At 50.3% G+C, this 24,862-nt stretch overlaps 1 protein-coding gene across 4 annotated transcripts in view; it reads left to right on the forward strand.

Annotated features, from left to right (window-relative positions):
- The first annotated feature begins 1,192 nt into the window (after nucleotides 1-1,192).
- Nucleotides 1,193-24,862, forward strand: part of RGS9 (regulator of G protein signaling 9) — a 31,494-nt gene continuing 7,824 nt past the window's right edge. For 2 of the 4 annotated variants that reach the window (XM_069032459.1, XM_069032460.1), the window contains exons 1-15: nucleotides 1,193-1,356; nucleotides 6,902-6,998; nucleotides 9,546-9,596; nucleotides 9,748-9,854; nucleotides 10,326-10,377; nucleotides 11,381-11,439; nucleotides 11,832-11,908; nucleotides 13,324-13,405; nucleotides 13,743-13,805; nucleotides 19,566-19,595; nucleotides 20,210-20,271; nucleotides 22,415-22,528; nucleotides 23,423-23,538; nucleotides 24,130-24,217; nucleotides 24,724-24,862. In XM_069032459.1, coding sequence (XP_068888560.1) covers nucleotides 1,294-1,356; nucleotides 6,902-6,998; nucleotides 9,546-9,596; nucleotides 9,748-9,854; nucleotides 10,326-10,377; nucleotides 11,381-11,439; nucleotides 11,832-11,908; nucleotides 13,324-13,405; nucleotides 13,743-13,805; nucleotides 19,566-19,595; nucleotides 20,210-20,271; nucleotides 22,415-22,528; nucleotides 23,423-23,538; nucleotides 24,130-24,217; nucleotides 24,724-24,862 — 1,200 coding nt within the window. In that variant the 5' untranslated portion in view covers nucleotides 1,193-1,293. Of the gene's footprint in view, nucleotides 1,357-6,901; nucleotides 6,999-9,545; nucleotides 9,597-9,747; nucleotides 9,855-10,325; nucleotides 10,378-11,380; nucleotides 11,440-11,831; nucleotides 11,909-13,323; nucleotides 13,406-13,742; nucleotides 13,806-17,210; nucleotides 17,276-17,593; nucleotides 18,014-19,565; nucleotides 19,596-20,209; nucleotides 20,272-22,414; nucleotides 22,529-23,422; nucleotides 23,539-24,129; nucleotides 24,218-24,723 lie in introns of those variants that run through there. The other 2 variants (XM_069032462.1, XM_069032461.1) reach the window with 2 other exon arrangements.

Below are 24,862 nucleotides of genomic sequence, written 5' to 3' on the forward strand. Positions count from 1 at the left end.
CATCACTTCAGCACATTCTGCACCCCCCCACCCCCAGTCTGGCCCCCGGAGCTGGCTGGAATCTACAGGGTTCTGCAACAGGTCATGACCTGAAACTCTGGGGGTTGGGGATGTCATTCCTTGGAGCCTACACACCCTGGGGAGACATGGCCGAGCAGGATGCTCTGACCAGAGATCGACCCCCTGAAGCACCACCAGTGCTGCCCTGGGCACTGCATCGCTCCTCATGGACAACCGGCCTTCATCGGCTTCTGCCCCTCCTCCAAACCCAGGCCCAAGACCCTGGCCCTAGCCCTCCTATTCCATTCCATTTCAGTCCAGTCCAGGCCAGTCCATCCAACTCCAGTCCATCCAGCTCCAGTCCGTCCAGCTCCAGTCCAGTCCAGGCCAGTCCATCCAACTCCAGTCCGTCCAGCTCCAGTCCGTCCAGCTCCAGTCCGTCCAGCTCCAGTCCAGTCCAGGCCAGTCCATCCAGCTCCAGTCCGTCCAGCTCCAGTCCGTCCAGCTCCAGTCCGTCCAGCTCCAGCTCCAGTCCAGGCCAGTCCATCCAGCTCCAGTCCATCCAACTCCAGTCCATCCTGTTGGGGTCCCTCACCCTGCCATGGGGCCCTGGGGGAGGGGCCCTGGGGCGGAGACACGGGGTTTACCTGCCCCTGGTCAGCCTCGTTCCCCATTGGTTGGTTTGTGTTCCCCGGGATGGGCAAAGGTCCCGGGGTCCCGTGACTGCAGCAGTTCCTGAGCAGGGCCCCAGCCATGCGGCTGGAGAAATAAACATCTCTCTGAAACATCTACCATGAATCTGTCCAGATATATTTCCTTTCCACGGGACTCCTGGTTTGATATATACTTGTTACAGTATTCCCCGCTGTAACACATCCAGCTCCAGTCCATCCAACTCCATCCAGCTCCAGCCCATCCAGCTCCAGCCCATCCAGCTCCAGCCCATCCAGCTCCAGCCCATCCAGCTTCAGTCCATCTAACTCCAGTCCATCTAGCTCCAGTCCATCCAACTCCAGTCCATCCAGCTCCAGTCCATCCAGCTCCAGTCCATCCAGCTCCAGTCCACGCCATCCCAGCCCCTCCGCACACTCCCTCGAGGGCCCCCAGGCGGCGGCCCCGCGCCTTCATGCAAATAAGCGCGGGGAGGCGGGTGCTGATTGGCTGCGGCGCGCAGCGGTGGCGCCGCCCCCGGCGGGTGTCCGTGTCCGCAGCCAGGTGCGCCCGGCTGGGGTTGCTCTGTTGCCGCTCTCTGCTGTTACCGCGCACCGCTCCGCACCGCTCCGCACCGCCACCATGACCGTCACACGGCTCGACCAGGGCCAGCGCTACCGCCCGCGGATGGCCTTCCTGAAAAAGGTGAGGGCTCAGCAGCGCCGGGGGCGGCCACACCATTATGGGCGCAGCAGCGCCGCGTCCGGGCCGGGCGATGCGATGCTCAGGGCAGCGCTGGTAGTGCTTCGGGTGATGTGTGTACATAGCATCCTGCTCGGCCACGGCTCCCCGGGGCATCTCTGGGTATGTGGCGTCCGAGGGGTGACAAGCCCCTCCCCGGGAGTTTGGGGCCCTGACCTGTTGCAGAGCGCCGTGGATCCCAGCTGGCTCCGGGAGCAGCCTGGAGGGGCAGCGTGTGCAGAAGTGATGGAGAAAATAGAACTGTAATGTTGTTTATGTAGCTTAGCCTCAGCTGAATGATTCTCCTGACACGTTTTCTCCGTCTCCCATTATTTTTCTTTAAAGTCCCTCAAAGCCGCATCCTTTCCCAGGGAAAACCCATCATCTGCAGTTCCAGGCCACTCAGTGTAGCTCTGGTCCAGTATGCGTGTTCCCAGTGCTTTCAGCTGATGTCCACATTCAGAGGGTGTATTACAGCCAACTGTCTGCTCTCTGCCTCCTTCCAGTTTTTCAGAAATGAGTGTATTTGTGACACAGTGAAGCAGTAGAAGGAGTGGGATGATGTATGCCCACACTTTTGTGTGTAATTTGTAATTTTGTACAGCATTTGGTGGACTTTTTCTGTAGCATTCATTCAAAGCATAGCCAGTTGTAGTGTAGCTGGTATCTGCAGATTTTAAAAAGCAGAGTGTTAAGCTAGCTTTTCTCCCACCCACCTCTCCTGAGTGTGGCTTATCCTGTTGAATGGAATTAACTGAATTTCCAGTGACAAGTACAGCCAGTGAGTTGCTGTTCGAATTGTAGTTAGCTTTCCTCAACGCCCACAGCCTAAGGATGATTCCAGGGGTAAACAGAGGGGAATTTGAGGATATTCAATGCTAAGATATGAGCCTGGCAGTATGTGCACTGTACTTACTACACCAGAAGAAGTAAAGAGGGTATTTTCTTTGGTGCTGTGTCTTGCAGGGTAAATTTGGCTGGGGAGCCCTGCCAAGGGAAATCTCTGGGCCAAATTCTGTACTGAGTAATACTCGGTGACTTGCATGCGGGGGTGCAGAGGAGAAGCTGTGTGCTTTGAGAAAACAACCGCCAGCAGCTGTGCTTCAGCTGCTCCGTGGGAGTGCAGCAGTCTCTGCAAAGTGCTCCGAGTTCCTCAGGTGGGAAGATCAGTCAAAACACAGCGAATCGCTGTTACAGAGTGTGCACCACTCACACTGTGAGCAGCCAGGGGGGCTGAGCACTTCCAGTGCTTTGCAAGTCTAAGACCTGTTAGTAGTAGGAAGGGAAGGAAGCTCCCGGTGGTCAGCAAAAGCCTTTGGCTCTCGTCTCTGCTTTCATTCCTGCTCTGTTTTTTCCAGAACTTGGAGAAGCCGTGTTTGGAGCCTCGGCTGTTGCATGGCAGCATGGTCTGTGTGCAGACAGCCACGTCCTCAGAGCTGCCTGGAAACACCAAGCATCTTTACTGGTTCCCCATGGCAGGAGCTGAGGATGCTCAGCATGCACCCCGCAAGCACCTCACAGGCTTAGACCCATGAGGAGCTAAAATCCTAGAAAGAAGCTTTGTTAATTGCTTAAGCCTGTGCTCACGCTTTGCCACCAGCTGACACACGCTGTGCCTGAGCTGCTCCAGCTGCAGGGAGGGATTCCTGCCATGCTCTCAGCCTGGGAGCCCCGTGTGCCTTTGCAGCTGCCGTGCACCTCCCTGTGCTGCCTCTCCAGCATGAAGCTGGTGACCACAGCAGCAATCCTGCCCTGGGACACGGGGAGAGGACAGGGGGTTGCTGTAGGGGTGCTGGGCAGTGCCCTGTTCTTGCTGTGAGGCTGCTCTGAATGACTCGGGCTGGATGTGGAGCTTGGTCTTTGTGGCTGAACTATGAGGGGATCAGAGACCCCCAAGGCCCTGTAACACCTGCTCATCATGGTAGCACTTAGGTTGTTTTATTATATTGTCCTCCCCTTCTAAACCATCTTGGCTGGAAGAAGAATGGCCCAAAAGTCTGTTGGGATAGCGAGGAAGCCTCTGAAATGCATTTTGGCTGGATGCACTTGGCTGGATGCTGTGAGAGCTTGAATGATCTCAAGCTCTTGGTGCCTGTGCCTGCTCCAGCAGCCAGATCTGGGTCTGCTGGGCATCAGCTGGCAGAGCTGGGCTGTGCTCTCCAGGAGCTGCTGGGCTGGGTATTTTTTCCTTGCTGTGCTACACAAGCTGCACCATGACTCACACCCTGTGGGTAGGGCTGATGGATGCCTTCTTCTTCTGCCTCCTCCTCACTCTGGTCCCTGGTGGCTTCTCCCAAGCTCTGCAGCAACCAGGGAGGGACCATCCCAGGGTCTGCAGCATGGCTGGGGGCTTTTCCAGCCTGGCTTTGCTTCTCCAGGCTTAGACTTTCCAGCAGCTGCTGGCCCTCATCTTCCTGGGCATTTCCCAAGGTGTGTGAGCACCCAAATTGTGTTTTTGCTGGAATCCAGCAGACTCATGCTCTCTGTTTACATGAGGTCCTGGATATGGCTGAAGCTGAACCTTAGGCTAAGCTCAGCCTCATCCCATCCTCCCTCTCCCTGTTGCAGGCTGGGAGATGCCAGTGCTGCATCTTTCTTTGGAAAAAATTCCCTCCAGACTGGGAAGAGCCAGCTACAGCCCTGCCCTCCCCACTCACAGATTTACTTCCTTTAGCTGAGGGATCACACAGTGGGAACATGCCACTTCCCCTCAGCTTTAATTAAGAAAAAGCAGGAAGTTTTAGGTGGTTAATGTTAACAATGGATTTTTTTTTCATTTCTTCTTTTTTCTGATCATCCATTAATGTGCAAAGCAAGATTGGTAGTTGTAGACCTAGAAAACAATTGAGTGAGCCTTCAGAGGCTTGAGTTGGGAGAAGGACTGTACTGTTACCTTGGAAATCAGAGCAGGTAGGGCTGATCCTTGCAAACAGCAGCAGGCAGTGAGCGGGGCTAGAACCAGGCAAATACTCACAATGGAGAAAGCAGCAGATGTTTAATTATAGCACCAGGAGTGTACACCCAGCTGGGAACTGGAAATTCCTGCTGGGAAAATTGATCTTTCTTATATCTGAGGGAAAGGTGCCTCTGTCTGGGTTGATGCTGGGAAGGGCTGATCTCCTCACCTTGGCAGTGTTTTGCTGTTGCATTTCTGAGTCTCAGTACCTGGAGCTTGTGATGGTTTTTCTTACTTTACGGGAGTTAGAGTTCTGCTTTGCACTCAGTGAACTCTGTGACTTTGTGCAATCAGATGGGGACAGACTGTTTTCCTGTTGTCTCCTGAATAGCTTTCAGGATGAGTTCACCTCCAGGCAGAGATTCCAGCTGATATGAAGGGAAATCTCCATGGGGCTCATGCCTTGTGGTGTCTCTGTGCGTGAGGTGAGCTTGCCCCAGAGCCTAGCTCCTTTGGCAGTCCTGATATTTACCTCTGTGTGCATCTCCACCCTCAACCAGTGTCAGGAAGTGGCTTCTGGCTCTGCAAAATTCAAACCAGACAGCTCTTTCCTGGCTGAAAGCATGACAAAATGTACTAGGGCCCTTAGCAAAGCAAGGAAACGTTCCTGCTGCATCCGAAGCAGCCCTCCTGGCCTCCCTCTGGCAGGCTGGTGCTGATAGCAACTCCTGATCCCTGTAATCCAGTGTTCCCTTGGGAAAAGAGACAGAGAAAGGCTAAGTTTTGATCAGCAAGGTGGATGGTTTGCAGCCAGAGCAGCAGGCACCCTCCAAGAGCAGCTCCTTGCTTTTTAATATATTTGTCGTTTCTCCGGTGACAAGAGGGAGTGTGGCAGAGCATGAACATGACAAGAGTTGAAGAGTTGCTGATTAAAGGAAGGGACCATGCTGTGCTGGGGGACTGGGGGGGGATTCTGAGCCAATTCCCTGCTCTCAGCTTGTTGAAGATCTGTCTCTTGAGCCCACCTGGAGAGCAGCAGCCCCGTGCTGGAGCAGGATATGCTGTGCTGCCTGCCTGGAACAAGTCTCCTGGCTGAGCCTGGTGGGATCTGCTGGGTGGTCACTGGAACATGGGTGATGAGCAGGGCTGTGTTTGCCCCCAGTATCTTTGTTCTCTGTGAAGGGACTGTGCAGTTACAGAGAGTGACTTCCCAAGATACATGGGTTTGCTTGGAATCACAGTTTCCTAAATGAGTGCCCTGCCTGCTGGACCATCCTGCCTCACCTCATCTCACACAGCCTTGAACTTTCTGAGGCTGAAATTGCGGGTTCACTTAAAAGATATAAAAAATGTCATCATATTCCATCACTTTGGGGCTGGTTTAGCACCTTTAAAATATTTTATAAGTACTTATACAAATATTTATGTTAAATTTTACCAGGCTTCTCCATTTTAGCATTAATTTGCCACTGCCTTTAAAAGCAGTAGAAAATCCAGTTTTACTGACAAGCTCAGAGTGTATCCTGTCACTACAGTTTAAATCCTCACAGCACTTGGCAAGACTTGGGACCAAAGTCACTGTGGTGCCTGTGAAGACAATACCCTTCATTATGCGTGCATGTCATCAAGTCACACTCTGTTAAATCCTCTATTCTCAGTTAAAAAGCTACAGCCTCACCCTAAACAAGTGTGTGGAGAGACCGAATTGGTCCTGTTCAACCAGTTTTGATTTTTCACTGGAAGCAGAAGACAGAAAGAAGAGCATCTTCCTCAAAGCTCTCATGGCACTCAGATAACCAAAAACTAGGAGAGGAGGAATGTGCCCCAACTCCATCCATCTGAGCACAGATCCCAAGTGAAAGCAGATGCTTTGTGCTTTTGGAATGGTGCTGGTAGGAAGCCAAATAAGAGGAGGAAAATACCTTTGCAAATCTTTATATTTAAAAAAAAATAAAGATAATTGGGAACCAGAAATAAAAGAACTCTGTCCCTGAGTGTGAGACTCATCCTCTGTTAAAAATGAGTCACCAGGATCCCTGAGGAATCCCAGGCTGGAGATGCTGCTGGATAGAAGGATGTCTCTGCCCCATCCTTGGAGGGGCTGAGCTTTGCTGGCTGTGGGCTGAGACCCTGGGTGGGCAAGTGCAGCCGTACACAGCAAAGGTCAGATAGCCCCTCACACGCCTCCTTGTGCCCCTCCTAACAGAAGCACAGATTTTATTCCCTCCCCATATTTCTTTCTAAGTGCCCTGGCAAACAGCCCACTGAGCCAGAGAGGAACCTTTATGAGTAGCAGGGATTTTATTTATTCATTTTTCCTTAGCTCAGCTCTCATGGAGGGGTTCCATCCTGTCCCTCCTGTGCTAGCCCTGGCTCTGTGTGTGTGTGTTCAGTGGCAGTGACCCTGCGAGTCAGTTGTGAGCTGCCCTGGGCTGGAGGTGGCACCTCTGGTGCCAAGGGGAGGTTCAGAGAGGGCTGCAGCCACTGCATCCATTCCTGTGGCACACCAGTGCCCACCCCTCTGGAATATTGCCTGGAGCTGCGGTGGTCCTGGGGCTCCCTCCTGCCCACTCCTGACGTCCATCCTGTCCCATCCCATCCCCTGCTTTGCAGATCGAAACACTCATGATGGAGATGCAGAACCCAGACACGGGAGTCAAGACACAGACACAGACAGTGATGATCACCAACATCCCCCACGCTGTGACAGGTAAGGGCTTCCCTCAGGGAAGGACTGGGCCAGGTTCAGCAGAGAAAAGCTGCGTGTGGACCCCAGGGCTGCCAGTGCCTGGCTGCATGCTGGAGCTCTGTTCCCAATAAATATCTGCTGTACGTCATTTGAAATGTACCTGCTCCCTTTATCTCATTCTCACTCATGTCTCATTTCATTCCTACTCTTTGAATCAGACACAAAGGTTGATCCCCAGGCACTTTCAGCTGTCTCATGGGGGTTAACTCAAGTGACCTTGTCTTAACACAGAGGTGAGGACATGCTGCAGCCTCCAGTCCTCTCATACTCCCAGGGAGGCTGGATCACAAATAAAGATAAATGTTAAAATCCAATTAAAACAAGCAGCCTGGAGGCAGACTGAAAGATGGTACTTCAGAAATGAGCAATAAACAATTAATCTCCCTTTTAACGTTTACTGCTAGTAATAATTCCTGTTGAGTAGGCAGGAAAAGAACAAAATATTCAACCCACTTCTCTGCCTGTAAATGACAGCTTCTCCTCCTTCAAGGAGGCTGAAGGAGCAGCAGACGGGAGCTGTGCTGTGTCATGTACAGTGTTACAGGCAGCTCTTATCACAGCCTCCTTGTGCCTGTTACTCCTTTCACCAGGCACTATCAGTACCTCTCCTTCCCTGTTCTCCAAGCCTCCACAAAAGCTCTTGTGAGGAATCCTCTGCTATAAATATTCACACATACTCCACACACAAGTTTCCTCCTCCTGCTTCGCTCTTTCTTCAGCACTTTGAAATTCCGAACAAAAACTCCCACTGAAACCAATGAGTTTGCTCCAGGCAAGTCAAGAGACTTTCCCCACTGTGTTTGCAAAGCCTCGTAGGCCCAGTGTGTTGTTTGCCCCGATTTTTTTAAAAAATGAAGCTTTAGAGGCACTGAAGTCACTTGCCCATGGGAAGAGGCAGTCAGTGAAAGGGTCAGGAGAACGTGGGTGCATCTGAAGCCTGTTCTCAGCCATCACCCTCCATGCACTGCAGTGCAAACCACATCCTGCCTTACACAGCTATTATGCAGCTGAGCTGGGTGGAGGCTTTGCCTGTACAAAGGGGCTGGTCTTGCCTCCCAGAGCTGACAGGGAATAGTTAAGGCAGCACAAAGAGGAGATTCCCTGTGCTGAAGATGATGCCCCACGCAGATGAAGTGCAGGGGAACGAGAACTTCTCTTGATGTCTGCCCAATGTAAAATCCCACTTCCTAAAAGTCCATGGGTGTCTGAGGTGTTGGCACTCACCCTCATTGCATGCTGTCTGCTCTACTCTGGTTCCTTAACTAGAACTGCTGCGAGTTCCCTCTTGCACAAGTCATAAATTCTAGTCCACCTCTGAGAGGCAAGTGACTTCCACTCCCCCTGCGTGCTGGTCATCCCTCTCTAAATTGATATTTTTAGTGCTGCATGGATACTGATTGGCTTCTGGGTGTTGCAAAAGAGACTGATTCATGTTTGATGAGGGTGTGGTGAAGGTATTGGAGAACGGGACACAGATGCTTTGGAGAGAGCCTGGGTCTGCCTGTGCAGGAAGCTAACTAGTTAAATTCAGTGAAAGTCAGTAAAATGGCTCACAAATAAACCTTGATGTTAAATGTGCACCTTTGGGGGAAAGTGCTTACAGAGGGAGCTGTCTAGAAATGAGTGATGAGATAATCCTTTAATTTCATCTATTTCAGGAAGCAGGCACTAGGATAAGAGCTCTGAGCCCCTATTAGAAAGTTAAGTCATCACTGCAATGTCAAGAAAGGTCAACACCTCACTCCGCAGTCCTAGGGGAGGTTTGGAGGGAAAGGCCAGTAATTGTTCAGGGAACAAGTGCATTTTTGCCCTCTTTAAATGGAAGGAGGTTCATGAAATTTGCCCCCCAGAACGTAAAACTAAAACTGCTGGGGGTTTATGCTGCCTATGGGTACAACTGCTCACAGTCCAACAAAAGAACTGGGAGAGATAAAATGTGTGTGAATGCAGAAATCTTGTTTTCCTTTGATAAATCCTGTAACCACTGCAGCTTGGATCTGAGATTTGGACATCCCTTCTGTCCATTAAAGGACTCTCAGAGGACCAGTCACTGGTCTTCTACAAAACGGAGACAGGACTGTGCTCTGTGAATCCGGAGGTTCTTTGCAGTGAATCCTTCAAGGCAAGGTGGAGCAAAACATCCGCTTCCCTGGGTGTTGCATTCCTTAAGCCCTTTCTAAGCCACTGCTGAGGGTTTAGGTGTTGTTCAGGCCATGTGAGCTGGTGCACACTCTCTCTGTGCCATCCCAAGGTCATTGCCTGCCTCAGGCTCCCTCTCCCAGGGCTGGATGCCTTGGGGGATGCCAGCATGGCTAGTGGGAGCCCAGCAGTGCATTTTATCAGTGCCTCCTTGCCTGGGGCATTTGAAAGTACATTTGCAAAGAAGGGGGCTGATCCTTGGTGGGATCCTGAGCACAGTGAGGGGTGAGGACTGGAGAGGTCTTGTTTCCACCCATGAATGTGGGCACACTCCTGATTGCAATACCTGACCTTTTCTTTGCTTTGCAGGTAATGACATAATGCAGTGGATTCTTCAGCGCTTGCAGATCACTGCGGAAGGTGGGTGAAAATGTAAGAATTGAGGCTTTCTCAGCTTTCTGGGATCTCCAGAGGCAAAACCTTTTAGTTGAATTCTCCCTTGCATAAGAGCTCACTTTTAATTTCAGTGAAGTGTTTCTGTGTAGCCAACATCTGCATTCTCCATTTTCAGAGGCATTCCACCTGGGAGACCTGTTTGTCAAATATGGGTATATCTACCCTCTTCAGGAGCCAAAGAACCTCACCCTTAAGGCAGACGGCAGCCTCTACAGGTTTCAAGTGAGTTGCAGCTCCTCTAAGCTGTTGTGAAGGAGTTCAGCACTAGTTTTTATTAAAAACAGGCAGCTGGGGCAGTTCCCAGGAGCTGTGTAGCTGTGTGGGAGGAAGGAGAAGACTCGGGGAAGTCTGCACAGAGAGGACTCAGATTGCAGTTTACAGCCAAACTGTAATAGTTACTTCAATGAAATTGGTGTACCTGTTCAACTTAAAAATAGCTGTGCTTTCTTCCAAAGGAGTGTTCTCTTCCAGGTCTTGAAGTAGCAAATGGAGTTGCTGGTTGGAAATAGAACGATGTGGTGGCACTGAATAATGAATATACAAAAAAGCACAGTAATAACGGGATGTTGTCGAGGTTTGTGGTTGGACTGTTTCCACTCTGTGGGAAATCAGGATACCTTCACTGGTGCTTGGAATGAGGAGTTCATGAGTTCAGGGCCTTTGTGCACTAACAAGAGGCTTCTTTCCTTGCAGACCCCCTATTTCTGGCCAGTGCAGAGCTGGGCTGCTGACGACACAGACTATGGTGAGTGGTGGCCCTGCATGTGTCCAGGGGTGTGGGTTTGTCACACAGTCCTGCACCACGCCTGCTCCTCCTGTTCTTGTGCTGTGTCTCCACTTGCAATGACCAGCCCTGGCATTTTTTTTCATGCTATTTTGTGAATAATTCTCAGTAATGGTGAACTGAGGGTGTGACCATCTTGTGGTGGCCTTGATGAGGGAAAGTGTTTAAGCTCTTATGTTCCACCAAGATCCATTACACAGGAACACATCTGAATTACTTTGTTGGGGAGGGAAGACTTTAAACAGAAGATTAGATTTCCCTGAGTAGTTAAGTGTGTTCCTGGATCTGAGCCCAAGGCTGTCTTCCTGGAGATTTGGATCAAGCCCTGCATTCAGAGATGGTTCTTTCTTTATAGAAAGCACAGTGACTTCCAATATCTCCTGATGGCTTTTTCCATGTAAATCTCTTGTTGGCTCTCTGATGCTTTTTGTTGTAGAGCTGGACATGAAACTTGGGCTGATCAGCTGGCTTTGCTCCTGTGGGCTGTGCAGTTCACAGACTGATTTGTCCATGCCCAGGTTGTCCTCTGTGGCTTTTATCTGCGTTGTGCTGTAGATCTTCTGAGGAAATAGAAAAGCCCATTTTAGACTGGAATGATTTTATTAGACCTTGAGCAAAAAACACTGGCCTGTGCTCAGAAAACTTGGAGGTCAAACTCTGAGGAGCCTCAACGCCTCTGAAAGGCTTGGTCTGGTGTCCCTTGAGCCGTGAAAGGCTGGCTGAGTTCCCGAGGGAAGGGTGGCTGCTGGCAGAAGCCACACGCTGCCTGTTCTGCCTGGCTGCTCCCAGCCTGGGCATCAGTGACACACCAAAAGCACCAAGTTAATTTTTCTTCACTGAGCTGTTGTGAGCTTGGAGCTCATGCCTGGGAAGACATTGTAGCAGACAAAGGCTCCTATGTTTGTCATGTCTTGGACTTGTTGTCTAAGTATAACTGACTGCTAATTTGCTTCTACCTCCACAGCAATTTATCTAGCAAAGAAGAACATTAAAAGGAAAGGGATTTTGGAAGAATATGAAAAGGTGAGGACACACTGCACTTGTTCCATTACAAGACCCTCATTTGCTACAACTTTAGCCCTTTGTTGCTAATGAGTGGAGCACAGCAAAAAATCACCTCTTCAATTGCGAGATGTTACTCCAACAGTATCAAAAGCCAACATTCTGCAAGTGAAAAAACGACCAGTACAGAAAACTACTGGGAAGTCAATTATAATTTTAGCAGGGGTAATTGCTCTCCTTGCAATGGTATTTTTGAACTGTTGCAATTCTTGTAATTACGTTCAGAACAATCCAGATTTCTTGGCTCAGTCGCCAGCCTGGCCTCGTTGAACTATGGAGAGTCAAGAAAACCCCAGCATGGGAGTGCCCTGGTCAGAATTTTCACACTAACTGCTTTTTTATTTTTATTCCAGGAACATTACAACATGCTCAATCAAAAAATAAACTACAAGTGGGATTTTGTTATTATGCAGGCCAAGGAGCAGTATAAGTGAGTTGACTTGCATTCCCTTGTTTGCATCACTGGGAGGGTGTGAGGAGCAGAGCTTGGCTGTCTTAGTACACAGTTAAATCACACATTAGAAACACCAACTGCAGCTCTAAAATGGCTTGGAGGGGAGGTTTAGATTTTGCACTTGATGTGGTTCTGTGAAGAAGCTGGGTTCTGATGCTGCAAGCCCCCATTAGAGACAACTTCATTTAGCTCAGTGTTCTCCATTAATATTTGTGGATCAGGCACTGGACTTAGGGCCTGTTGTTGGTCTGGGTCAGGAGTTACTTGCACATCTCTCTGCTGAATGGAGTGGTCTGAGTCAAGAAGCAGTAAATGTTCCCAGCAGGGACCTCTGGAGCAAACTGTGAAGTGCATACTTAGGTACCCAGCTAAAATGACTTGATTTTAGGAGCTGAAACCTTCAAATTCCCAGGGAAGTTGGTGAACATGAGATGAGAATACTCCTTTAGAGATCTTTCCTACTTCTGTGGACTCCTCTTACCTTCTTTTACCTCCTGGCACGGGAGGCAGTGCCTCTGCTGCTCAGCAGCCTCTCTGTCTTCCCTGGGATGGCAGCCAAGTCCTCGGAATACAGCTCATCAGATAACTGTCTCATTAAACACGAGACTGTTGTTCTTGTAAATTGAGGTCAGACTTGGGCTAAGAGATGCCAAATGCAGTTTCAAAGTTAGATACCAAGCTTGTGTCTGAACCAGTAGATTAAATTCGTCTGTTTGATGGTGCTGCTGGGGCAGACTGGTGCAGAGCATCCACCCTGCTAACCACAGCAGCGAGGCCACATGCAAACAGCCTGTTGGGAATGCTCCCTTCCCCATGCTAGGTCCCAAATTGTGCTCAGGACTTTTCTGGGAAAGAATTAGTTGGTCCAAGCCCAAACCATGCTAGTGCCTCTTCTGTTTAATTGTGGAGGTGATTTGGGTTTTAGTGCCTGGGAACACTCCTTGGAACCATTTCCAAGTATTTTCTCTGAGAAATGGCCCTGCTTTACTGTGAGACAGGGATGAGACATGTCCAGGATGTATCTCTGCGTGGCAGTCCTTGGATTCTGCCCGGGGACATAGGAGAGGGATAAACGTGAAGCAGCAGGACTGAGGGCAAGTCAGCAGAAAGCTACCAGAGGGCTGTGTGTCTTATCAAAAGAGGATGTGTCTGCTCCCAGCTCAGCTCAGGAAGATGATGATTTCTCAAAAGCCAGAGTCATGTGTGGCCATGTGAAGATGATCTGCAGCCCAGAATTAGCCTGGGCAGGATGTGGTCAGGAGGCAGCATCGGAGCACTGCGCAGTCAGGCCGGGACCCACGGGGCACGGGAGGCTGGAGTGTGCCCTGCTTCTCATCCCACTGATTTTAGGAGGGCAAAATTCATGAATTCCCCTGTTCTTGGCTTTGCAGGGCAGGGAAGGAGCGGAAGAAGGAGGACAGGTACACCCTGGACTGCCAGGAGAGAGCCTACTGGCTTGTGAACAGAACTCCCGTGAGTAGAGGGTGACAGGGTGACTTCAGTGGCTTGGTGGCACCCTCCCTGCAGCCATCTGGGACATGTTCCCATGTGGAAAGGGCATGCCTCTGGGCTGTGTGCCAGGGAAGGGTCAGCCCAGGCCTGCCCTGAGTCCTCACCACCCTTCCTTGGTTGCTCTCAAAGGTCCAAGGGAGGGAGGTCCACCTGTGCTCAAAGCGGGGTATTCCCAAGTCTGGGAGTCAGAGCTTCTGGGAGTCAGCTGGGAGCTGCCAGCAGTGGGAGTGCATCTGTGTGATCCACAGACTTTAAACCAAATGAGTTACAAAGCTTTGATGTTTCCTGTTCACCACAGCCGGGCATGGTGGATGTCCTCGAGTATGGATTAGACCGTGTCACAGATCCCAGTGAAAACAAGGTAAACCAGGTGAGATAGGGTTGGTTTTTTTCCACACCTACTGAGTTTGTTTGGGAGGACCCAGACAACATCCCTGGGACTGTAATTTTTTGGGCAGTGCAGGCTGAGTGTGTCAGCTCTGCTCTAACAGCTTAACAGGCCAGAGGTTGAAGCTCTCTCACCAGGGAGGTGAGGCCCTCAAAATAGGCTCTGGCAGCTTCTTCTGGCTTGAAAATACTTTGTCAGCTTTCTTGCCACACCAGTTAGTGTGAGTGCTTGGCTGCAGGACATGTTTTCTTTGCTGGTGAGACTGACTTAAGGAATCCTCTATCTCCAGGTGCTCGTTGCTGCCTTTTTATTAGTGCTGAAAGAACTGTGTGGGGTTGAGGGGTGTAAAGGGTCAGTGGAAAGATCCAGCTTTAAAATAACATGACAGAATATCTCCCAAGGGGTAATTAATGTGTGGTAAGAAGATGAAGGAGTTGGTATGGTGGGTAGGAGACACAAAATGTTGCCAAAAAAATGCATATTGTAGACCATAAAGAAACAGAATCAGTGAACTGAGACCATGAGGGCTGTAACTGGGTAAACTGGTTCAGGGTCTACAATCACAGAGATCGAGTCAGTGCATGAGGAGCTGGAGCTGCTGTTCCCTTTCTCCATCATCCCTCTGAGATGATCCTGTCTTTGTGCACTTAACAGTGTTCATTTGGTAGCAAAGTCAAATCATCTCTCAGCAATTAAATGCAAATGTTACTGCCATCACACTCACAGTATTCCCACAACTTTGAGTTTTGTAACAGCCTTTAAACATCTCAGCAGCCAGAGCAGGATAATTGCTTTGGCCAGCTGTGCTCTGTTGCTATAGAGACTGAAAAGGAGCAAAGTGTAGGGTTGGGGTGTATTTTATTTTTTTCTTGCTGTAAGTAGCAGCTGCTGAAAGCCCTTTTTTTTTCCTTTCTAAGAGTAAAGAAGTAGTAGAAAGGGAGAGGGATAGAAAAAGGAGTAAGCCAACTTCTCGCCCACAGTTTTACAGCTGACATGGAGGAGATTTTAGGTTTGCAAACGGTCTGAAAAGCTGTATCCATCTGCCAGCTGCCTGGTAGCACAGGGGAAGGGAGCTGGAGGTTCTCTGCCCAGTTCCACCCTGCCCGTAAGAGACACGGCCAGTCCCCCCCACCAGGGGAGGCTCCAAGGAGGGCATAAGCCAAAGGACACCAGCTTTGGGGTGACTTCTGTGCCCTTCTCCTTTGAGCTGGTCTCTGAGCTGTGCCTCCTCTCTGGAGGCTGAGCTGAAGAGGGGAGGTTCTCCTTGCTCCTCCTTTTGCTTTTGAAAGAGTGGTTGGAAATACCTGAGACAGCCAAAGCCCACATGGAGCTGCCTTTGGACTAGCAGCTTTGTTTGTGTCCTCTGCAGGCTGCTCTCACAAACACCTGTGGCTCAGCAGCCTTTGGTGAGCAGAAAGGATGGGCCAAACTCTTGATTTGTGTCCCTGTTCCTGCTCAATCCACCTTCACTTTGTTGGTCAATGGAGTTTTTTATCTTGGCAGTTGAGAAAGGAAATAAAGTAATTAATTTCTGATTTCTTTGAAGCTGACATTAGCAGGAACATCTCTTCTCCTCTTGCTCAGACACTTTGGTGGGCTGCTCTCTTTCTCCCAGATAGAGTCCTCTGGGGATAAACAGATGCTCAAACTCCTTTGAAGGGGACTTCTATTACTGACCCATGGGCATCCCTCATGGTTATAATGAGTTAGGGGTTGTGGATGGGCAGGGGGAGCCAGGCAGAAGCAGCCACCCATTAAACAGCTAATTAAGGGATGCTTTAGCCTTTTGTTACCCGGGTCTCGGGCTCTCATCAAGCCTCACTGCTTGAGAATCACCACTGAGTGCCTGCAGGTACCTGCACAGCCTCTGCCTCCTGGAACCAGAGTCTTTCTGAATGGTGCTTTAGCTCCCCCAAAAATCACTGTGCTGGATTCAGGGGCTGCTGAATGAAATGCCCTGATTTGTTGTACGCAGCAAATCAGCCACAGATCAACGAGTCATTGCTGGCCTTTAATTTCATGAGTCCCTGTCAGTTTGCTTGATAAAGTTCTGCTGCATCATCACAAGTTTGGAAAGCACAGGGTCAGGGGCAGATAAACAAGACGGGGAAAATGGCCATTTGAGCAAAACTGGGGGTATGGACTGTGGCAGATTTGGTTTCCAGCTGCTGGCCTGGATGCACCAGCACAGTGGAGATAAGGGTTGAGATGATCTAATCCCAGAGTCAGGATTTGTCTCTGCAGGCTCTCAGCTGGCTGAGTGTGGGAAAAGGCTGGGTCTGCACCGAGCAGGGGTGCTGGCGTGTGCAAAGGCGTGGGTGTGTGCTGGGGTGCACTTTGCAGGGTTGGAGAGGTGGATCTTCCTTGCCCAGAGCTCTGGAGGGAGGCTGAGCTGGCTCTGCCCCATGCTCAGTGGCCAGTTCCCTGCACAGGATTCCTGGGATCAGCCTCACAGCCGGTTGAGCTCTGTGCATGGAGCACTCAGGGCAGAGTGAGGGATCTGCAGTGTCCTGGTCCCAGACAAGCTCTGCACAACCTTGCAGCTCCATCCAGCTCCATCCAGCTCCATCCAGGCATCCATCCAAAGCTGTTTCCAGATGTTTATGAGCTCTGTAAACAGGGAACAGTGGCCAAGCAGGCAAAAACACCATGACCATCATCTCCCCAGTGTGGTCAGGAAGTCTCACACTGAGCAGAGGAGCAAACAGGTAGCTGGGAATTAGCAGATACCCCAGCTCTTGCAGGAGCTGGTGGCCTCAGCCATGTGGATCAGCTCCAAACAGAGGCTCTGGAGCAGGTCCTGGCTGGCTCCCAGCTGGGCTCTGCAGCCCCTGTGCCTGGGGAGCTCACAGCCGGAGGCAGCGGGGTGTGACCAGGCCAGGCAGGGAGTCCCAGTGCCACAGGGTGTCTCGGGGCTGTCAGAGGATGTGGAACAGCTCATGGCACTCGCCTGAGACAGACTGAGGCCTTTCACTAATTGCCATCTTGATTTGAAGCCCGCAGGGCTGGGGAGCTGATCCGCAGTAATTGCGATAAGTCACTCGTTAAGGGCATTGCAAAATTAATCTCATTATGAGAAATGACTCTTTTGTTCCAAATGTGATTTCCTTCCAAATGAGGCAGAGTGGGTGGGTGGTGCAGGGCACTCTGGCACTGCTGCAGTCAGCAGTGGGGGTATGGGTTGGTGGCGTGGTGGGCACAGCTGGCAGTGGTCAGTGGGACATGGAGAGTGCTCAGGGCCACTTGTAGCAGCAGTGAACTGGGAACCGGTTGTGGGAGCACTGTGGGAGAAAGGGAAATGAAATTATGAGCAGCTCTGGGGTGAAATAGCTGAGATTCCTCCCAGTTACTGGCTGATTGGGGAACTGGAAGGGGCTGAGCACAGCCAGCACCTGCAGCCTCCCAGGGTGTTCAGCAGTGGGCTCCCCTTGGATTTGGCTGCAGTTCAGTGTGTGCCACTGCTCAGAGATGCTCAGCCCTTTTTCTGGGGGAGCCTTGGCAAATCCCCTCCCCACCTGGAGCACCCCAGCAAAACCCCCTTGATTTTCCAGCCCCAGCCGCCCACCACACTGCCCCCCACACAGACTGTGGCAGGAGGGGATCCTTGGTGTGGGGTGCACTTAAAAAAATAAAACCTTCCCTTGTTTGCGGATTTTTCTTCACCCACATATAATTTTTTCTGTTGTGATGGCATTTTAATTGATACCCTTCTGTCTCTATATAACATTTAACTCACTATATTCTCTTTCTCTTTCCCACAGCTGTTTGTCTCGTGTGTGTGGTGTGCTGCCATCCTCTCAGACCCCTCTAGAAGATAAAACCACTTTCCTGCCACGTGAGCTGCCTTCAAGCCACTGTGCCAGCACCCACTTCTCCTTCCCCACTGCACCAGGCCTGTCTGAGGCCCCACTTGACAAAAACGTGGAGGAAAACGGTTTTTTAAAAACCATCTAATGATTTTAATGTGTTGAAATCAGCGCTCTAGCCACACTTGAGTTCCATCAAATGAAACCCTTCAGCTGGCACTTGTAAATCTGATCAGGCCTGGTTTATATCTCAGATTCCCCAAGGAGACAGTGAGCTCCTGTTGTGCAGGAGGCAGCTGGCCTGGAGCAGAAACACAGGTCTCTAAACAGGACACTTTGGGACAGTAAATACAATAAATTTCTCTGTGCAAGCAGGTGATTTCTTTTTCCCTTCCATTTCTGCAGTCTGCCTGAAACAATGACACTGTAGAAATGAGGGGAAGGAATGGTGTCTGCTTGGAAGGTGGCCTGGAATCAGGAGTGCACCTGAGAGCAGAAAAGAGTGAAAAGCTGTTTCCCAGTTCCTCCATCATTTATGAGAGTGTCCCAGGAGCTTGTGAATCAGCAGGGGAGGTTGTACAGCCCTGTGAGCAATGATCCTGCTGTCCTAGAGCTTTTCCTCTCCCTTGATGTGTCAGTCCTTTCCCCCTCTCACACAGGGGGCCAGCACAGCATCACTGCTGGTTTTTGCTGCCCTGTTTGTCCCTGCTGAGTTGTCTGTGCTGCCCACTCAGAGCTGGTCATGGTATTTGCAGCAGGAAAACCTTCCTCCCCTCACAATATCACTGTGATGGGTTTTTTTGGTACCCCACTGGCCAAGCTGTGTCTGGGTCAGGGTCAGGGCTGGCTCTGTGGTGGTGCTGTAGGGATTGGGCTCATCTGCTGCGTGTCTGGCTCCTGCTGCTGAAATGGTGTGAGTGGGCCTCTCAAAACCAAGTGTCAGCAAAATGTGCTTGTTTTCCTGCCATGTAGGGAAGAGTTTCTCCCTCCTGAGCAGGACTGGTGACGATGGTTGAAGTGCAGAAGCAGATCAGTGACCCCACAATGGTCTCCTCACAAAGCAGCCCTGGGAGAACATCTTGCCTTTCCCAAAATAGGGGCAGCTCGGGGTTCAGGGTCTCTGGGGAGGTGAGGGGAGAGCAGAGCTGCCTGTGGCATTCAGTACCAGATGCTTCATCCCTCACAAACTGCACTTCACCAAGGCACTCTGCAAACCCCTGCCTACCACGGGGTTCATTTGATAGAATAATTTTGGGATGCAGGTCTTGACTGAAACAGGAGCTGAGGAACTGAAACCCTGCCTGAGCCTTTAAAAGCTTGCTGGGAGCATCCCCGACTTAGCCTGTCTTTCCTTCTCCCTTCTCCAGTTTATTCCACACAAAGTAACTGTGCTTCAAAGGAAGCTGTGTGAATAAACACCCTGCAGTTAATTTCTTGCCTTCAATTGCCTGCTCATTTGTGGATGACATGTAACATAGTCTGAGTTATTCAAATCACAACGTAAACACCCTTTGCACAGCAGACACTGCTTCTGAGGCTTTTAATTGTGGTGTTTATATTTTGCAATGTGTTGGTTCCTGTCTCCTTTAGCTAATATTGAATGATCTAATCTGTGTCTCGTAAATGAATCTATTTTAGCTCCATTAGAATAACCCCTTAATTGAAGGCATACAGGCAGCCTGTGATGGGAGAAGCAATGCTAAACAGTAAATACAGCTAATGGGACCATTTACCGTGTGGGGATGCTCTTAGCTTTGATGATACCCTGATTAGCTCAGCTGCTGTGTTTGATTTTAATTGTAATCAGAATTAATTGGAGAGCGCTGCACAACGGCAGCCCTGCAACGGTGTTTCTATGTCTCAAAGAAAAAAAGCAAGTGTAAGCACCCATCCCAATTTAATGATTCTTGTTTTTTTTATTTTACAGAAAAATACTATGGAATTTTTTAGGAGAGAGGTAAGTAGGGCTGCCCTCACTTCTGGGTGTTCATCCTGTTAGAGTTGCCTACACCAGTGTGGCTCAAAGCCCTCTGTGCAGAGGGCTCTGAAAAGCAGAGTCCCTGCCCCATGGAGCTTTTATCAATGTAATTTCAGGACATTCCCTCCCACTGCAGGCAGCCAGCAGCTCTCCCAGTGACGGGAAGGCTCAGGCAAGGACAGACACCAGGGCTGAAATCCAATAGATCAGAATTAGTGGTGGGGAAATCACAGTGGCGCCAGTGCAGAGACAGCCAAGAATCAATGATAATTACATGCTAAATCATCCAGAGCATTTGTAGGTGCTGAGGATGGTAGCTATTATTCAATTTTTATATAACATGGGGAGTGCTTTTTAATTACTCACACACTGCAAAGTGCACTTCTGATGTTTGCAGTAAGCTCAGTGAAAACAGACATTTCACTGAGACAATTCAGGGGTTCTCTGGTTCCTTGGACATCCAGTAATTAGGGAAGAAGCAGTCCCTGCTGTAGTTAGCCTCAGTACCTGGGAGAGAACCTGTTTGAGGTCCAGCTAGGGCTAATCTTCAAACCTCCGTGCTCCTAACCATGGTAGTGTCTGATCCCCCTCAGATCATGTACTATCAGCAGGCCATCCTGAAGACCAGGGTGAAATCTTCTGTCTCTCTTGGAGGGTAAGTCCTGATTTCCTTCTGTCCACACATTAATTAGTCTTCAGTGCTTATCTCCTAATGAGCTGATGAAGCTGTCTGTTCTGGCAGCTGGTGACTCAGCCAGGGAATCCATGTGGTGGCCCAGTGCTGTCTGGGTTGTGTTGTTGTCTGGGTCAGGAGGCACGGGGCTGAGGAGGGATCAGAGTCCCAGGCAGGATGAAGAGGCTCCCTGGGAGCTTTGCTGCAGAGCAGCACCAGCCTCTGGGTTGAGATTCCCTCTGAAATCAGGAGATGCTGACAGTGCTCTGGGCCAGGCTGTGATGCCTGGACACAGCCCTGTAGCCTGGAGAGGATCCAGCAGTGTGTCTGTCCTTCAGGATGAGCAGCCAGCAGGACAGACTGACCCCCCCCCCCACTGGTCCCCACCTTGGGCTGGATTCCCCCCCGGGAGTGTCCCTGCCCCGTGGTGATGCTCACCGTCTGGTTTTTCTGTATTACAAAGGGGAACAGCCTCTCCATGAACATCCAAGCAATTAATTAGCAATTCCCCTTCCCAGTGGGAGTGTTTCCTGATCAGATCCTTGATGAAGCATCCAGCCATGGCATTAGGCATTGGTGTGTTTGCCAGAGGCATTTCTGCCTGGAACCTGCTGTGCTGACCAGGCACCTTGAGGTACAACCCAGAGCACCTGCCTGGTTTACACTGTCATTGCCATTAGAGATTCCTGTCACATCTGAGATAAACAAGGTGCTCAGGCCAGTTCCTTACAGAAGACAGTCTTAATGAATGAGATGGGTGGAAGAGAGAGTCTTCTGAGAGCCACAACTTGCAGCACACCAGGAGCTCTGCTCGTTTTGTCTGTCACCGACTCCCAGGTCACTTAAAACTCTCCTGCCTCAGTTCTCCAAACTGTGAGCTGGAGCTGGGGACACCTGGCTACTTCCCAGGAATTTTGTGGTGCTTAACTGTTTGGCAGTGGGGCTTTTCACTCATTAGTTCTGGTGGGATAATGCCTATCACCTAGATCAAAAACCCTCAGGAACTTGGGAACTCCGTGTCAGCTGCACAGTCAGGTCCAAATCAAATTATTAATGAGGATATGAGCAGCAGCTGGGCAGCATGCATGCTTCAGAGCATTGCAGTGATTTAGGAGAAGCTGCAAAGCACTTCCAGAGCACACAGCAGTGCTACCTGAGCTGACAGGTTCAGATTTGCTTGATCAGAATATATGGACTGGAGTGCCTGATGCAGGTGCTGGATGCCTTGGCATTCCCAGTGGGAAGGTAGGAGGGAGCAGCTGTGTGCCAGCCCTGTGCTTTGCTCTGTGCAGGAGCATTGTATAAGTGCAGGGTCTGTGCCAAGGTGCCTGTTAGCAATGGGCCCCTGGACACTGCACCCCAGCTCTGAGCACATGAAAGCACTTTGGCCTGGAAGGAATTTTAAATGCAGAAACCAGAGGATTTTTTTTCAAGAATGAAAAAGGGAGGCGGGAGCTAAAATTCCAGGACATTAGTGAAATCAGTTGTAATTAGAAGTCTGGCCAAGTTAGAAGGTAGGAGAAGTGTTTGTCTGGTTCCTGCTGGGAGAGAGACAGTTCTGCTTTGTGCCAAGCCCTCAGAGCCACTCGCAGAGGAATGAGCCCTGTGGTAGGTGATGGAGGAAAGGAGAAGCTGGGATGAGCCCTCAGTAATCTCTCACAGAGCTCCCTGAGTTCTCCCGTGGCCCATGGGAAGGCTGCAGAGAACCCACCTGAGTGAACACAACCCTTGTGTTCCTTTCCCTGGCCCTTTCCCCCCAGTATGATGCAGGATCAGGCCTTGGCCAGCTGGGTGCAGAAGGAGACAGGAACTGTCCGGGGGCTTAGTCCCACTTCTTGAAATGAAAAGGCAAAAGGAGGTAATGGAAGAGAGTCTTGCATCTCCTTGTATTTGAGCTGACAAATTCACTGCTTTGAAAGACAAGCAGGAGACTTCTGTTTGGGAAATGGAAAAGATTAACTGAGCTAATGAATCGATTTTCCTAGGAAGGCAGGGGCCACGTTCCAGATCCTTGTGCTGAGAGTCCTGCACCTCTGAGGACATCTGTAGTCTGTTACTTGGCTATAATGGGGCTGGCTGTAATTCTGGCTTCCAAATGAATATTTTGATTTTGGATTTGTTGCAGGGTTGTGAAGTACTCTGAGCAGTTCCTCTCCAATGATCCCATCCTGTCTGGATGTCTCCCCAGCAACCCCTGGATATCAGATGACCCTGAGTTCTGGGATCTCAATGCAAAGCTGTATGTATTTGTGTTGTTTTGCCAGCCTGTGGTTTACAGTGACCTTTATACTGATAGAAATCAGGAAAGGGAACCACTGATTTTCGTTGTGGTATCTGATCTCTGATCATGAGCAGAGAAGTGTTCCCTTTCCAGCTTGCCTTGAAACTTTGGGAGTACTCCATGCTGAACTCCCAGCACTGTCTCCTTCAACTGGAGCCTTCCTTAACATTACAGAAATTCCTGAGCTGATGATGGGAGTGCACTCAACCCCTGATGAGTGGGTCTGATCCTCCCCTTGGATGAGTAAAGCCCACTAGCGCAGGAATGGAATAGGACTAGTTCAGGGTTCAGCTGCTCCCCTGGGTCTTTGCTCACCCCTCAGGCTGCTTCCTTAGGAGAGGCTTTGGGTTGGAGGCACACACTCATGGTCCATCCCTTCTCTGAGGCCTCCCTTGGTTTTCCCTTTGGATAGGATTTGCTAATTACACCGTGGCATCTCGGGGCTTGGAGCATCCAACATCTTAGTGGTTCTGAGAGCAGCAATCCTGTTACAGACTGATTGTATCCCATTAGACATCCCCAGGGGATGCCTGCACTGAATGCCTTTATGAGAAGCAAAGCTCTGGGCAGCAGCCAGTGCCTCCTCCAGGATGGGACTGAGTCAAACCTCAGGGCAAGGCTGGGCTGTCGCTGTGAGAGCTGCATAAATCCCAGTTAAATCCTCATCCCGCTGCGGCCTGAGTTGTTTAATTACAACTTACTTAGTGGGTTGACTTCAGGAGCTCATTACACCACTCTGGAAAACAAGAGAATGCTGAGAAGTCCCTTGGCACTGCAGCAAAGGGCATTTTGGTTTTAATTAATCTGCTAATTAGAGAAACCGGCGTTGCTGTTTGTTTTGTCTCCGCGCAGGGTGGAAGTGCCCACCAGGATGCGCGTGGAGCGATGGGCCTTCAACTTCAGCGAGCTGATCCGGGACCCCAAAGGCCGCCAGAACTTCCAACTCTTCCTGAAGAAGGAGTTCAGCGGTGGGTGTGCAGTGTCTGTGGGCTGAGGTGACAGTGGCACAAGGTGCAGGCTGCTGGAGCTGTGCAGCCAGGGCAGGCGGTACCATCTAGTGGCACGGGACACGCGGTACAGCCCGGCATGTCCCCCCGCGGGGGATTGGCAGGGAGGGTTTAGATTGCATTTTAGGAAGGAATTCTCTCCTGGGAGGGTGGGGAGGCCCTGGCACAGGGTGCCCAGAGAAGCCGTGGCTACCCCTGGATCCCTGGAAGTGTCCAAGGCCAGGTTGGATGGGGCTTGGAGCACCTGGGATAGTGGAAGGCCCCTGCCCATGGCAGGGGTGGGATGAGATGGGCTTTAGGGTCCCTTCCACCCCAAAGCATTCCACAATTCTGTGACTGCTCCCAGAGAAGCTGGAACTCGCTGAGCTCACAAGTTCTTCGAGGTGTCAGCAGGCAGAGAACAGGGGAAAGCTGTTTTCCGCTTTCAGTCACTCAGGAATTGGAGAGACTGGTGTGGGGCCAACAAACTGTGCCAAACAAATCCAGGATTTAATAAATGGGATTGTGTTTTCCTCAGTCCCACCCTCTGCTGATTGTGTCCTTGTCATGCAGGAGAGAATCTGGGTTTCTGGGAAGCCTGTGAGGATCTCAAGTACGGAGACCAATCCAAGGTCAAAGAAAAAGCAGAAGAAATCTACAAGTGAGTGTGAAAATTTTCCACTCTTAAACTCTTTGTGTGTGAGTTCCATCACCTTCCACAGGTTCTCATTCTCCAAATGATTTATTCCTGAGACTTTTCCATGTAGGCTATTACCAAATATGGCTGTCTTTTGTCCCCACATAGGAAAGGAGCTTTTGGAGATGAAAGTAGAAGTGGGGTTTTTTAATATATTTACTTTCCCTCTCTGTTCTCTGTTACACTTCAGTCTTAGGATGTAATTTAAATATCAGTGTGGAATAGCAAAGTTCTTGAGGCTGCCACAAGCAAAGTAGGGAGAGGCTTTTTGCTTCCAGTGAGCTAAAATTTGGCTTATATTATGTGCAAGGGGAAGTGAGTGCACATCTCTGATTAAGAGGACATGGATTGCTCAAGATCAGGACAGCAAATTGCAGCAGGGAGCTGAAGGGACTTTTCCTTTCATGCATAGACAGGAATGTGTGAATTCTTCAGTTGCTAATGGCACTGCTGATTCCTCCTCCTGGCAGGCTCTTCCTGGCTCCAGGAGCAAGGCGCTGGATTAACATTGATGGCAAAACAATGGGCATCACAGTCAAGGGCCTGGAGCACCCTCATCGTTATGTTCTAGATGCTGCTCAGACCCACATTTACATGCTGATGAAAAAG

This window comes from Aphelocoma coerulescens, chromosome 18 (genome assembly GCF_041296385.1).
Source record: "Aphelocoma coerulescens isolate FSJ_1873_10779 chromosome 18, UR_Acoe_1.0, whole genome shotgun sequence".
NCBI classification, from domain to species: domain Eukaryota; kingdom Metazoa; phylum Chordata; class Aves; order Passeriformes; family Corvidae; genus Aphelocoma; species Aphelocoma coerulescens.